This window comes from Pelodiscus sinensis, chromosome 5 (assembly GCF_049634645.1).
Source record: "Pelodiscus sinensis isolate JC-2024 chromosome 5, ASM4963464v1, whole genome shotgun sequence".
NCBI classification, from domain to species: Eukaryota; Metazoa; Chordata; order Testudines; family Trionychidae; genus Pelodiscus; species Pelodiscus sinensis.
Genome location: NC_134715.1, coordinates 86,717,889 through 86,733,210, shown reverse-complemented (window position 1 = coordinate 86,733,210; position 15,322 = coordinate 86,717,889). Strand labels below are relative to the sequence as shown.

The 15,322-nt window shown below is 40.5% G+C and overlaps 1 protein-coding gene across 12 annotated transcripts in view; it reads left to right on the top strand.

The window, feature by feature from the left end:
- SPATA18 (spermatogenesis associated 18) overlaps positions 1-15,322 on the top strand; it is a 50,519-nt gene that overhangs the window by 18,404 nt on the left and 16,793 nt on the right. For 9 of the 12 annotated variants that reach the window (XM_006113468.4, XM_075930440.1, XM_075930439.1 and 6 more), the window contains exons 4-5: positions 1,280-1,398; positions 5,746-5,841. In XM_006113468.4, coding sequence (XP_006113530.1) covers positions 1,280-1,398; positions 5,746-5,841 — 215 coding nt within the window. The remainder of the gene's footprint in view (positions 1-1,279; positions 1,399-5,745; positions 5,842-15,322) is intronic. The other 3 variants (XM_025179937.2, XM_025179930.2, XM_075930438.1) reach the window with 1 other exon arrangement.

Below are 15,322 nucleotides of genomic sequence, written 5' to 3'. Positions count from 1 at the left end.
TACATGTGGTGTTAGAATTTTTTTTACAGGAAATAAATATAAATCATGAAACCACATGTACCTAGCTTTGAGGACTAGAATAGCAACAGTGTGTGTTTCCTTTCTTTTTCCCTGCACAATTCATAAGATTTACAAAAGATTTTGTTTACAGTGCTGGTGCTGGAGATGCAGACATCCTGTGGCACTCTTGTGTGTTCTGGAAGAAAACAGTATTTTCTGCTAGTGGGGAGATTTGAAAAAATGTATTGAAGGTCAGGGGGGCCAAAAACAAATGTCTTCATGCTCTCCCTCATTTCTCACTTGAAATCTTTCCCCACAAATAAATAATGTCCAGTTTAAATAAGCTGTTTTCCATTAATAAAATGATTAGGATTAATCTGACTAGGGTCTGTACTTAGTACAGGGAATAGATCAGCTTTCTCTTAATTTGGTTTTTTTTTTTTTTTTTTACAAATGACCATACTTAAAAGTGTGCGGGGAAAGAAATAATCTCTGTGATAATGCATGGATTTTCACCTTCAAAATCAGAATTGAAACCCAGTGCATAACTACAGTACTAATCCATTTAGTTTTTATTGGGGAATGCAATGTGGTATTAAAAGCAGTTACAGTAGTTGTTTAATTTGTTCTTAAGATTCCCCATTATTTTGTAGGCCCATTAATGTGTAAAGTGAACCAATGAATGCATAAAAAGAATTGTTGACATATTTAGTTCTAAACATTTATTAAAGTTTACTAGAAGGAAAAAATATGGACCAAAAAGTTGTGTGTGGATGTTTGTGTGCATATCCATATATGTAGCTGTGTAATATAGTTTATTGTGGTGCTTTACTATTTTATTGTAACTTTTACTGCAGTGCTCTGGTTTTTTTGTGCTCTCTCTCTCTCTCTCTGTGTTTGAACAAGTACAAATATTTTCTTTAAGACTAATTTAGAAATTTTTTTACTGCATCATTTCAGAAATGCAGAGACCTTCTAAGGCAGAGAGACCTTCTAAGGCAGTGTTATGAGATGTTCTAAGGCAGTGTTTTCAACCTGTATTTATTTGTGGACCTCCCAAAAATTTTGAATGGAGGTATAGAGCCATTGGAAATCTTGGCCTGCAGACCCAGGTTGGAAACTGGTGTTCCATGGTGACATCGACCTTTAACAGACTTCTTAGACATAGCCTGTGGATCCCAAGAGGTCCATGGATTGAAAATCACTGTTCTAAGGAAATGCTGTCTAACTTTCAGGCATAATAATGTTCAAATGCTGTGTTGTTTATATTTCACTGTAGGAGTCAATTGAGAGAGAAAGGCAGCTGAGGGAATTTGCCAGCACTCGGAACCATGAACTACAACATCTGGAGAAAGAACTGAATTCAACTCGTTTACAACTCAGCTTAGTGCAACAAGAGTAGGAGAATTAACTGTATATTTTTCAACTACAAAATTATTTTTCTTCTCAAACCTCACTTCTAATAGTTTTGTAAAATATTCCATTTCTGCTTTGAAATAAGAATCGAAAATGTGTCTAGACTCTGGATTTTCTGAATTTGAAGGATACTGTATGCCCAAGGCATTAAATGTCTTCTAGTAAGTAAATTCACTGCTTTTTAAAAAATTAAAATAATTTAAAAAATCAAATTAACTGCCTGAAAAACAACAGGCCTGGCAGAAATTAAACATTTTGCCGTGAATTATTTTTTATCATAATACTGATAACTTATTTAATATAGATTCAGTACTGCATGTTGCACAGGGGAGGACATTTTTATGCCATATATGATGCATTTTAGATTAATCCAAAGATACAGGGTTTTTATGGTTCTAGTCATGTTGCTCCCAGGATATCTGAGAGACAAGGTAAATATGGTAATGTCTTTTATTGGACCAACTTCTGTGGGTGGAAGTAAACATTCAAAGTACACAGAGTTCTTCTTCAGATCTGGGGAATGAAATCAGAGTGCCTGAGTTAAATCCAAGTTGGAACACATAACTAAGCAGATCCACAGGATATTTATGTCCTAGCTTTTAAACAGTCTCTTGTAAAAACCACTTCAGTGTGGCACACTTCCAGGGAGTCCTACTCTTTAGCTTCAGGGTAGGCCTCCCAGTCTCACCAACTTTTAGCCTGAACCTCTGGACTCCAGTACTCCTGCTTCATATAGAGAGATCTGCCTAGTGAGTCTAATTGAGCTAGACTCCTGGTTGACAGAGACTTGTACACTTTTCAGGGACAAATGTGCCTTATCAAGTATGTGTACTGATGTTGCTCAAGCAATGTTTTCAAAGCAGAGTAGAATTTATTACATATCATTGAAAGTTCTTAGACTAGTATAGTGAAGGTTCGAGTATAATCCATTCTGGTCAATTCAGAGCAAACCACTAGCCAAGCTGTAGTGGATTCAATCTTAGGCTCTGTCGCTTTCTTTCTGACTTCTTAAGAGTGCTTAGCTATCTGTCCCAATTTGTATTTAGTATTCTGATTTCTTTCCCCAGGCCTGAAGAAAAACTTGGTGTAGTTTGAAAGCTTGTATCTTCCACCAATTATACCAGGGTTCAAAAAAGAATTAATACATTCATGGAGAATAGATTCATCAATGGGTGTTGGCACAGATGGACAGGGATGCCACCCCCATGCTCTCTGTTCCCAGTCTCTCTTTGCCAGAAGCTGAGAATGAATGATAGGTGATGGATCACTCGATGAATGCTTGTTCCTGGTCGTTCCCTCTGAAGCATCTGACATTGGCCACTGTTGGAAAACAGGGTATTGGGCTAGATGGACCATTGGTCTGACCCAGTATGGCCGTTCTTACATTCTAACAGAAGTTGGTCCAATAAAAGTTATCACCTTACCTATACTGTATCTCTCATATACAAAACATGACCGTTCATAGAGGAGCTATAATTGAAAAGAATGCCCAAATATCCTAGCTAACTATTTACAATTTCAGAAAAGCCTCCTCTTTCGGATGAGCCCTTATTCTTCGTAGGAGGAGGAAGATAGGGCTTCCAAAGGAGCACGTCTGCTCTTCCGCAAAAAAAGGCGGAGCTCTGTAGTGTAGACGTAGCCATATAGGTGCATAGCAGCACACTAATACTCTAGTGATTAGAAGTTATGTCTGTGATTCTACTCTCACTGAATTCTGTTTCAAAACTCCCATTGATTTCAATGGAAGTAGGATTTGGCCTTATCTCACCAAGAGCCCTCTTGTGGGTGTCAGACAACATAGGCATAGCAGAATAGATGCTTGAGGGACACTACATTTTAGTATCCTTACATGAAAGTTACTGTCCATTCCCTGCAGTTGTCTCTTGCCTTTCAAATGTGAATGGGGGACAGTCACAACAGTAACATCTTTGACACTGAAGCAACTATTTATCTTAATAAATAGCTGAACTATGGATAATTAATTTAAGCTAATCTTCATTTACTATATTTATTTAACATTTTAGTGTTAGATAAAACTAAGCTATTATAGTTGTGAAATATAGAGGCATATTATTAAAATTAAAACAGCAAGGAGGTGCATGTAGGAACAGTGCTATGTTTCCTGTAATGTTTTCATTGTTGTCATAGGTAATTAAAACTCTAAAAATGGCTGTGAGCAGTAGGACTGAATCTATCTGCACATTTATGTTTTAACTATTGAAAATTTTTTTGCTCCTTTAATTTGAGAGTCAGTATTTCACCATAATTTGTGCTCAAATAGTCATTTTTATTTCTGGAGTGTTCCAGATTCTAGTGGAGCACTAGATGGAGCAAAGTCCAAAGATATATACTCACTAGTGAGAATATCCTGCTGCCAGTCCTAGAAGGGTATAGCACAGGAACAATAACATGAGCATCTCAGCAGATCATAAGCATTGCGACAAGACAGAAGGAGAGAGACAGTCTTTCAAATAACTAGTTGGGACTGAAGAGCTGGCATTTAACCCTGAACTGCACATACTAGCCTGTGTGGAGTGTGAAACGCTGGTATTTTCAGATCAAAATTACTTGCCCTTTCCAAGAAGCAAATCACAGCACTCTGCTCTTGCTGACACTTCCAAGTGCTTTCAAGGGTTGCTCCAGCAAAGTATGTTGCACTCTTCTAGACAGTTTAAAAATACAGTCGTGCAGCTGTGGCAAGAATCATAATAACAAGAAATGGTCTCAGCCTTTGAGCCAAAGAATTATATAGACTTGCTTTCATCTGGAATTCCAAGAATGGCAATAGTAAAAAAATGGTAAAGCCATATTGGTGAAAATCAGAACTAACAGCTTCAATAAATGGTATAGTTTCAATTATGGTTCATTCCACTGTTTTCTATCTGCATATCAGCATCATTCTGCCTCCATTTTGGTTGAACATGAATTAGTTTGATCCTGTCTCCATCTCTTTTAACAAACTCTAGGAAAGCAAATACAAGGTGTCCAGATTAGATGAAAAGGAGATGTAGACTTAAGTGACTTCTTCATGTTGAGGATACTGTAGCACAAGACATCTCACAATCTCCTTGTGCTGTCAATACCTACATTGAACCTGAGAGGAGATAAGATGGAATACTGAAGGCTCCCATGTGAGAGCTCTTGGGGGACGAGGGGAAGTGTCTTTGCAACATTTTGGGATCTTTCAGATGAACAAATAAATTGATCCTAATGGCCACAAGGTTTAGATAGGTTTTTCATCAACCTTTGTATAGATCTAACTAAATAACTTCTTTTCATTAATAGAAGGAGATAGTCACCCAAAGATAACAATACCATCTGTCAAAAACTAGAATTGTAGGGACTGAAGAAAGATTATTGATTGATAACCACGAAGGCTGTTAACAAAACGATCTCTTGAGTGTCAGTATTGGATGTTAAAGGATGGCTGGCAACTTTAATCTTGAAAGGAAGCAATACAAATGCCACTGATAAAGGGTCTTCAAGCTCTTTGTTGATTCTGGGATGCATCTTTCCTAAAATACCCAGGACTTCATTTAGACCATGTCTACACTAGAGACCTTACAGTGGCACAGTTATAACAATGCAACTGGGCCACTTATAGTGCTCCTATAGATGCTCTATATCAGTAGGAGAGTGTCTCCCACAGACGTAGTGCTGTCTAACCTGGCAGTTCTGGTGGTGTAACTTTTTTGTGTCATAAGGAGATTTTTTTTTTCACGCCACTGGGTAACAAGTTAGATCAACAAAACTACTAGTGTTGACATAGGCTTATTGGCTTAGTAAAATTGTTGACTGTAGTTTGCTCAAATAATGGTACAGGATGATGGTGGCATAATTGCCTTCCTTTGCAGAATTACATGTATGAAAGTGGGCAGCAATATTTTGTGCATGTAAGAATCTAGAAAGCAGGGACTTGGGGACAGAATTGTGCTAGTTAAGTCAAGAAGAGAAATTAATGAAAATTTTGATGGCAGTGCTATGAAGGTAGTGAAAAACAGGCAGTATTGTGGAACTGGAGATGGGCAGGTTAGCAAATGGAGTGCTCGGGTTCAGAGATTATACCAGATTATGGATAATGGAGACAAATTGGAACATAAAATGAGTGAGTGAGAGAGAGGAACTGGAGTTTTATAAGATTAATAGCAAAGTGTTACAACAACACAGTAATTCTGTTGGTACAGTTGACTCAGATATGACTTTTGCAGATTATTTATGTAAAATCTGCAAAAAAGTCTGCTAAAATAGTTGGTTTGTCATGCAAAATTGACTCCGAAAATCTGAACCTTTAATTTAAAGGTATATTGTAGTTATTAATTTCTTTTGCAGTCTGGCAGAAGCCCAGATGGCTCTTGAAGAGACAAAGACCAAATCAGCCACTACCCTTTTGGCAGCAGAGGATGAAATTATTCATCTAAACGCAGCGTAAGAAAAATGTGATGTAGGGATACTTGTGACAGAAAGGTAGCATTCAAAGAGTTGTGATTTTATGTTTGTGCATTGTTTCCATTTTATAATGTTAAATTCTCTACTGTCCTATGCTACTCCAAATAAAGTGAAATAATTCTATCTACTGACACATGAAACAGGCAAACATTTATCATGACATATATATATATAATTTATAAGGGAACCCCTTGTAAAGTTGACTGGTTGATCATGATTGGTTGTCTTTTAGACTCTAGCAGTTGGATAGCTGGATAGCCTTTCAGGCTCTGGGTTTTTTTCCCCTGTGTTTTGGAAAATATCTTCTCTTCAGCTGTCTGGATTTAGTTACAGTCATTTAGGCAGGGTACTTTACTATTTTTTAAATTTTTTTCTTTGGAGCATTTAGAGATATTGCACATTAGTTGCAGGCAGTTTCATTATCTCTCTAGGCCAGGGAATACCCAATAAAAAGCAGACTTTTGATTTGGACACATCTGGTTTTTTTCTTAACAGTCAGTTGATTGGAGCGTTGGCTCTGTACATAGAGAGGTCTTGTGACTTAATGGAAGTAGACCCAATGTAAGAGGTCCCATGTTGACTGTCTTATATGAGTAAATCGTGTGTGAGAGGTGCTAGGAGTGTTATATGTAAAACCTGAGGCGTATTAACAGGAATATGTACAATTTGGTAGATAATTGTGCCCCTCTACTCATCATTAATGAAGTCTTAGCTGTGTCCAGTTCAGAGGACCACAGACTAAGAAATATGTGAACAAATGAGAGAGACAGAGACAGACAGACACCAGTTATAAAAATTGTAAGACGCTTAGAGTTTAAAGGCCAGGTAGCAAAGATCTAAATATAGCATGTCAGCATAAGCTGAAGTTTGAGGAGAGAAAGCATAAAAATTAAATACACGGAGAATCAAAATTTAAAATCTTCTTGTAACAAGAAAGGAATATTCTACCATTATCAGTCATTCATAATATAGTAGCCCCAAATTTTGTGGCAGTCTGGCTTAGTGAATTAGATCTAGCTAGAAGAATTGGAACAGCAGGAACCCTTATTCTTGTTGATACATTTTAAATGACCTTATAGGTTCCTAAATAAAGTGCAAAGTAGCAAGAGAACTGTTTTTTGTATTTTGGGAATCATTGCCTCTAAGGCTGAATGAACACTATCATCCATACGTTGTTCCCTCATCTATAAAAGGTAGGCAATTCAGGAGTCATCTCAGTTGGTCACATGTGCACATACTGAGGTGTGATCCTCTGGTCCATAGACCTGTTGATCATGAAGCTCCTGGTCACCTTTGATTATAAGCCTAATTCTTGAGCAAGTGTACGTGAAGAGTTTTTTAGAATGACTATCTCACTCTTCCTGTGCACAGGCAGCCTGTATTTTCCACATCCAAGGTTCTGTGGCTCTTTGATTAAGGTTAACTCTCATATTATATATATATATATATATATATATATATATATATATATATATATATATATAATATTATTTCAGATTTGAATGTTCTTCCTTTCAAAGACAGCTGCATGCTGTGGTTTATCCATTTTTTCAGTGTTTTGTAGATACACCCTCTGTTCTGATATTAGTTACTTGAAATTCCGATTTGCTTAAGAGGACATAGAAGGATGTTGGGGACAGGTAATTCCTTTTCTGTTAATTTGATTTTTTTCCAAATCCTGTACATAGCAACCCAGACATCCATTTCCAGTTGTTGTTTCTGAGTCTCTGTCTACACTACAGAGGTTTTTTTTTTCCGGAAAAACAGCAGTTTTTCAGAAAAAAAACCCCACAAACAAACTTCACTTATGTACACGCTGCAATCGCATTCTTTTTAAAAAAATCGAAAGAACAGAGGGGTTTTTCTGACATTGGTAAACTTCTTTCTACAAGGAAGAAGTCTTTTTCCAAAAGAGATCTTTCGGAAAAAGGTGTGTGTGGACGGGGAAGAGGGAGTTCTTTCGAAAGAAGAGGAAAGAGGAAAAAGCACAGGTGCCCTGGTGGCCACTCTGTTCATAGTAATCACAGCTTAAAAGTGAGATAGCGTCCATTCAGTGTGGACGCTATCTTTCAAAAAAACAGATAGCTTTTTGATGTGCTTTGGCAGTGTGGACACTTTCTTTCAGAGAAAGTGTTTTCAGAAGATTTCTTCTGGAAAAGCTTCTTCCGAAAGAAGCCTGCAGTCTAGATGTAGCCAGATAGTTGTCCAGAATTTTTTTCTTAATTTTCTATTGTGGGCTTTTTTTTAAACAGAAGTCTTATTGCTCAGGAAGATCCTAACAGATCAGAGCCAGGCAGCCCACTTTTAAAGAAAGTGATGTCATAAAACTTTTTTGTCTTTTTTTTTCTCCATCTGCTGAAAGGAAGTACCTATATCCACTTACCTGGTTTGGTATAGTGGAACTTAAGCAAGCTAGAACCCCAGTTGAAACCAATGAGTGTCTTTCTACTGAAGTCAGCTGGAGCTGTATCATGCCCTGAGACAAGTACTTGATTTCCTCTTTTCTTTCCTGCGTTCACTGCACTATGGGTTGTTTTGTTTTGTTTTTAATGGTATTGAGAAATTATGTATAAATTAACAGAAGTTTGTTCTTTGGTTTTATGGCCTACAGCAATTGAACATATTCAGCAACTGAACACTGTTTAATATATTCATGTATGGTATACTATTGTCCATGTTTGGTTTTTTTCTTTAAATGAAAATGCCTGAATATTTCTGAAAGAACTTAATTTTTAATGTATACTTTGAATGCTATGAAAAGATGGAAACTGTTCTGAGCTCAGCATGTGTACATCACAATTTTTTCTCCAAATACCATCCTACTATCTCTGCACTTCTATGTCAGTAGAGCAATAATTCATCTGGATTCTGGCAGTGAGAGTCTGTTTTTGGAACTTCTAAAACAGTATTTTAATCCTATTCAATCTCTTTTCCTTGAGTTTTATGGCTGGGTTGTTTATTATTTTATTTATTTGGTCATAGTTAAGGTTATTTGACAATTTAATTTGGCTTCAAATTATATTCAAAATATATTGATTTAAAAATATCTGATTGCTTATTATTTCAGAGTGCAACTTTTAGTTTTTAATTACCATTTTCTCACTCCAGAATTAGCTCTCATACTGTAATCAGCCAGACATTATTAGTATGAGTCTTAAGAATACCATCATTCACACTTGCATTTCTGGAAATGACAGAATTTGAATGGGTCATCTGAAGAAAATGAAACATCATTACAGAAAAAAAAAGTTAAAATTTTACAAATTAAGATGGAATGCCTGGCTGAAAGGAGCAGAGGAACTGCATCCATTAGTTCCAGGTTGAGGTTACTTATGGCTTGTCTACACTATGGAGAAGATTGACCCTTTGGAGGTTGATCTTATAGTGTTTGATTAAGTGGGTCTAGTGTAGACCCCCAAATTGACCGCTGAGGGCAGCCCCTGCTGGCATCCTATACTGTAGTCCTGTCAGCCTTCTGCAGTGTAGATGCCTCAGTGGCTTAGTTTAAGGCAAGTAAAATCCAGCTGAGCATTTTACATAGCTAGATGGCATACCTTAAGCCAACCTGCTTGGTCTAATGTAGACCAGGCCTTTGTGTGCTCCATCTAAAGAAAGAGGAGTCAAGTTTGGTTAAATGATAAATGAGTTTACCTTAACAAGTTTGCATAAAGCTGAATGAAGGAACAAAGTATCAGCTTTATAATATTCTGGATTTTTCCTCTTAAAATAATTAATTTGTAAGATTTTTACTTTTTCTGTATTGATCCATTCAAATTTGGTCATTTCCAGAATTGCAATGTTGAGTGATGGTGAGTAAGCTGCATGCTGATGGTGCCTGGCTGATTACAGTGTGAGAGGTAGCTATTGAATGGCAAAAAAGAAAACTCACATTATTTACAGACTAATAAGTGTGAGATTTTTAAAGCCTAAATGGAGTAATACAAATAAAGTATAAGGGTCAAAATAACTGATGAGGTATTATGAGTGATTAAACCATAAGGACAAACTATTTGTAATGTGGTTACATCAAGAGGCTACCTATTCATGGTGCTAGGGACTGTACAAACATAGGGGAAAAAAGCAGTGCTGAATTTGGGCTATTGATTCTACAATGAGCATGTTGAGCTGCTGAAAATGAAATTCTGTGGCTTTTTGATTGAAAACCACTTTTCTTGTACTTTTTATTTTCAGGGACTTACAGCACTCAAGTTTTAATTTGTGCTAACTTTAGAAACGTCCTACAACTTCTTAGGCTTTGCAATTTAAAAAAAAATTAACTTCCATCAGGTTAAGGTGTCTTATTTTATTTTTAAATAACATACACAAAGTTTATGAATCTATGGTCATTGTTTTAACCCTTTAACTGAAAAATTATTTAAAAAACTGAAGATTAAATAGCAAGTGACCATGGCTGCGTGATAAACTGGTGTCCTTTTTTTTAAACAAGAGATGAGATTTTTTTTTTTTAAATGAATGCCATGCATGTTCATAGCTGATTTTCAGAATAGTAAAGCATTTGATATGGTCTCACATGACCTTCTTAATAATAAACTACGGAAATAGAACCTAAATGGGGCTACTATAAGATGGGTGCATAACTGGCTGGATAACCCTTCTCAGAGAGTAGTTATTAATGGTGCACAGTCATGCTGGAAGGGCATAACAAGTGGGGTTCCACAGGGGTCTGTTTTGGGATTGGTTCTGTTCAATATCTTCATCAATGATTTAGATATTGGCATAGAGAATAAGCTTATTAATAGGGCTGTCAAGCAATTAAAAATTAATCATGATTAATCGTGTGATTAATCTTGCTGTTAAACAATAATAAGATTCCAGCTGACCTCAGGCTCCACGATGTGCTGACCCTTTGAAACACCATGGCAGCGTTTCAAAGGGGCAGCGCTGCGGGAGCCTGGGATCACTTTGTAGCACTGCCCCTTTGAAATAAGGGGCAGCGCAATGGCAGAGCCTGGGGTCAGCTGGAATTCTTAGCTGACTCCAGGCTCCGTGCAGCGCTGCTATTGCAGCGTTTCAAAGAGACACGCTATGGGAGACTGCGATCAGCTGGAGTCCCCAGCTGACCCTGGTTCCATGCAGCACTGCTCTTTTGAAACACCGTTTCAGCATTTCAAAGGGGTAACACTGCAGAAACACCTGCGATTAACGTGTTAAAAAAATTAACGGGTTAATTTTGCTCTGCGTTAATCGCAGGTGTTAATGCACATTAATTGACAGCCCTACTTTTTAAGTTTTCAGATGACACCAAGCTGGAAGGGATTGCAAGTGCTTTGAAGGTAGTGGCATAATTAAAAACGATCTGGACAAACTAGAGAAATGGTCTGAGGTAAATAGGATGAAGTTTAATAAGGACAAATGCAAAGTACTCTACTTAGGAAGGAACAATCAGTTTCACACATACAGAATGGGAAATGATTGTCTAGGAAGGAATACTGCAGAAAGAGATCTAGGGCTCATAGTTGACTACAAGCTAAATATGAGTCAACAGTGTGACGCTGCAAAAAAAAAAAAGCAAACATCATTCTGGGATGCATTAACAGGAGTATTGTGAGCAAGACTCAAGAAGTGATTCTTCTGTTCTACTCTGCACTAATTAAGCCTCAGTTGGAATATTGTGTCTGGGCATCACATTTCAAGAAAGATGTGGAGAAATTGTAGAAGGTGCAGAGAAGAGCAACAAAACATATCCTATGAGGGAAGACTAAAAGAACTGGGCTTGTTTAGTTTAGAAGAGAGAAGACTGAGAGGGGACATGATAGCAGTTTTCAAGTATCTAAAAAGGTGTTACAAGGAGGAAGGAGCAAAACTGTTTTCCTTGGCCTCTGATGATAGGACAAGAAGCAGTGGGCTTAAACTGCAGCAAGGGAGGTTTAGGTTGGACAATAGGAAAAACTTCTTAACTGCCAGGATGGTTAAACATTGGAACAAATTGTCCAGGGAGGTCATGGAATCTCCATTACAGGAGGCATTTAAAAGCAACTCGGATATAGGCCCAGCCAAAGGGTTTGCAGGGCCCAAGGCAGGACGCTGGTGGATGGTGAATACTCAGCAGCACAGAGCCCCGAAAGATGTTCTGAGTGTCTCTGAGGCTGGGCGCTCGTGTGGAAGCCCAAGGGGCTTAGCCCGCTCTGCCCCTTGCCCTTGTGCACAGATGGTCCCTGTCTGAGTGTTTGACCTGGATAAATGCCCCGGCCAGGAAATGGCTCAGATGTTGTTGAGCTGGGGAATGAATTGCCACCCCCTTAGCACGAGAGCGGGGCTCTGGATACTACCACCGGCACTGGATTTACAGCCTCCAGTTCCATCTTCTCAGGAGCAGAAAGCACGGGCCAGTGAGTCCAGCTGCCATAGCCAGAGCTCGGACTGACTCTCGCTGTGGCCTTTCCCCACTTGGAAGAGAGAGGCCTGGACTTGCAGCCCCAGGGGTTCTGGGTCTCAGTGTGAATTGGGGGAGGTGGGATACGTTCCACAAGTGCTGCGCCTGACCACAGGATGGCGATGAAGCCAGCAGCTACCAGGCAGAGAGACCGCTGGGCAGGCAGCTGTTACAGTCTGTGGCTCGCACACGGAGCCTGGTTCTCTGCACGACTGGTTTAAGTGCTGGCTTGGACAGGTTTCCCCTCACTGTCTCTGGCACAGCGATACATGGCAGTGTTTGCGGGCTGCAGGCAGCTCAGCTGCAGGGTTCCTGGAAAAATCATGGTTCCTGGAAAAATCATGGAAGGGATCCTTAAGGAATCCATTTTGAGACACTTGGATGAGAGGAAAGTGATTAGGAATAGTCAGCATGGATTCACAAAGGGCAAGTCGTGCCTGACCAATCTGATTAGCTTCTATGATGAGGTAACTGGCTTGGTGGACATGGGAAAGTCAGTGGATGTTATATACCTTGACTTTAGCAAGGCTTTTGATATGGTCTCCCACAATATCATTGGCAGCAAGTTAAGGGAATGTGGATTGGATAAACGGACGGTAAGATGGATAGAAAGATGGCTAGCAGGCCGGGCACAGCGGGTAGTGATCAACGGCTCGATGTCAGGATGGCGGTCAGTTTCTAGTGGAGTACCCCAAGGTTCGGTTCTAGGACCGGTTTTGTTCAATATCTTTATTAATGACCTGGATGAGGGGATGGATTGCACCCTGAGCAAGTCTGCGGATGACACTAAGCTAGGTGGAGAGGTAGATACGCTGGAGGGCAGAGATAGGGTCCAGAGTGACTTAGACAAATTGGAGGATTGGGCCGCAAGAAATCTGATGAGGTTCAACGAGGACAAATGTAGAGTCCTGCACTTGGGACGGAAGAATCCCAAGCATAGTTACAAGCTGGGGACCAACCAGTTAAGTAGTAGTTCTGCAGAAAAGGACCTGGGGGTTACAGTGGATGAGAAGCTGGATATGAGTCAACAGTGTGCCCTTGTAGCCAAGAAGGCTAATGGCATATTAAGTTGCATTAAGAGGAGCATTGCCAGCAGATCAAGAGATGTCATTATTCCCCTTTATTCGGCGTTGGTAAGGACACATCTGGAGTATTGTGTCCAGTTCTGGGCCCCCCACTACAAAAAAGATGCGGACGCATTGGAGAGGGTCCAGCGGAGGGCAACCAAAATGATTAGGGGGCTGGAGCTTATGATTTATGAGGAGAGGCTGAGGGAGTTGGGTCTGTTTAGTCTGCAGAAGCGAAGAGTGAGGGGGGATTTGATAGCAGCCTTTAACTTCCTGAAGGGAGGTTCCAAAGAGGATGGAGAAAGGCTGTTCTCAGTAGTGACAGATGGAAGAACAAGGAGCAATGGTCTCAAGTTGTGGTGGGAGAGGTCCAGGTTGGATATTAGGAAAAACTATTTCACTAGGATGGTGGTGAAGCACTGGAATGGGTTACCTAGGAAAGTAGTGGAGACTCCATCCCTAGAGGTGTTTAAGTCTCAGCTTGACAAAGCCCTGGCCGGGTTGATTTAGATGGGATTGGTCCTGCCTAGAGCAGGGGGCTGGACTTGATGACCTTCTGAGATCTCTTCCAGTTCTATGATTCTATGATAAGGGGATGGGTTGATGAGAGAATATGATCTTGGTAACTAATTGACCATTCATTTTCAGTGGGAAATATGTCAATGGAGGGATGATAGGAGTTACTATAAAGAATTTCTGGGTTTCTGGCTGGTGAGTCTTGCCCACGTGCTCAGGGTTTAGATGATTGCCATATTTGGGGTTGGGAAGGAATTTTCCTCTAGGGTAGATTGGCAGAGGTTTTTCGCCTTCCTCTGTAGCATGGGGCGCAGATCACAGCTGGAGGACTCTCTGCATCTTGGGACCGTCAAAGTATTTGAAGGCTTCATTATCGGAGATATAAGTGAGAGGATTATTCTGAGGGGTGGGTGAGATTCTGTGGCCTGCACTGTGCAGGGGGTCAGACTAGATGATCATAATGGTCCCTTCTGACTTTAAAGTCTGAGTATGAGGGACACGTGGCTTTTCGAGGTGTCTCTGGTGATACTAAGGCGATTTCTAAGAGCATCACTGTACGCGGTGTTTCCAGTGCACCAGATGACTCTGACCCATTCCAGCCCCTTCCCCCACAGCTGGCAGTCCCAGGGCACACCCATACTAGTGACTGAGAATCTGGACACAGTGCAGGTCAGTGTGAGGGTCTCCCCGGGCTTCTTGATTTCCTCCTCCAGACTCCACCAGGCTGATCTGGGACCAGACACCTTCTACACTCGCTGAGATGAGCACTATGCCGAGCCAACCCCTCATTGTCCCAGGTGCTGGTGGGGAAAGTTCTCGGGACTGACAGGTCACTGCCCACACTCAGGGGGCTGCCCACACTCAGGGGGCTGAGCAGAGACAGGGACTGATTTAAACAGAAAGCTGTCGATCTGATTTGCATATCCTGCTGCTTATAAAAGAGACAAACTCCTGCCATTGTTGGTCCAAATCTTTCGCGCAGGGGTGGAGAGAAGAGGATCCAGGCTGCGCTTTCCCCTGTATTTGTGCAGTGCTGAGCGCACTGCGGTGGGAGCCTCATTATATGTTTCCTTCAGGGTCAAACCTGCCCCTTCTTTGAATGACCCCAAATCCCTGGGGCCCATGTTAAAGCCAGTCCAAAAGCTGTTGCTGCCAGCTTGCGTTTCAGAGCTCATGAGAGGAGTGGGATGGGCTCTGGGGGGTGAACTTGGCAAATAGGGATACTGGGAGTAGATGAGAAGGGCAGGAGGCCTGGGGGTCTCTGTGCAGTGGGAATGGCTGCGGGAAGTCCCGGAGGGAGAAGGCGTCTGTGGGAGGAGAGTGTGCAGGGCAGGGCCAGGCAGATTCCAGAAGACAGCTCAGTACAGTGAGGTGTCCCCTTTATACCCCACACAGAGCGAGCGCTCAGCTCAGCAGAGCTGTACTTTGCTGGTTTGCCACGTGCCCTAGGACAAAGGACAGGAGTCGCAGGCATCAGTTTCCA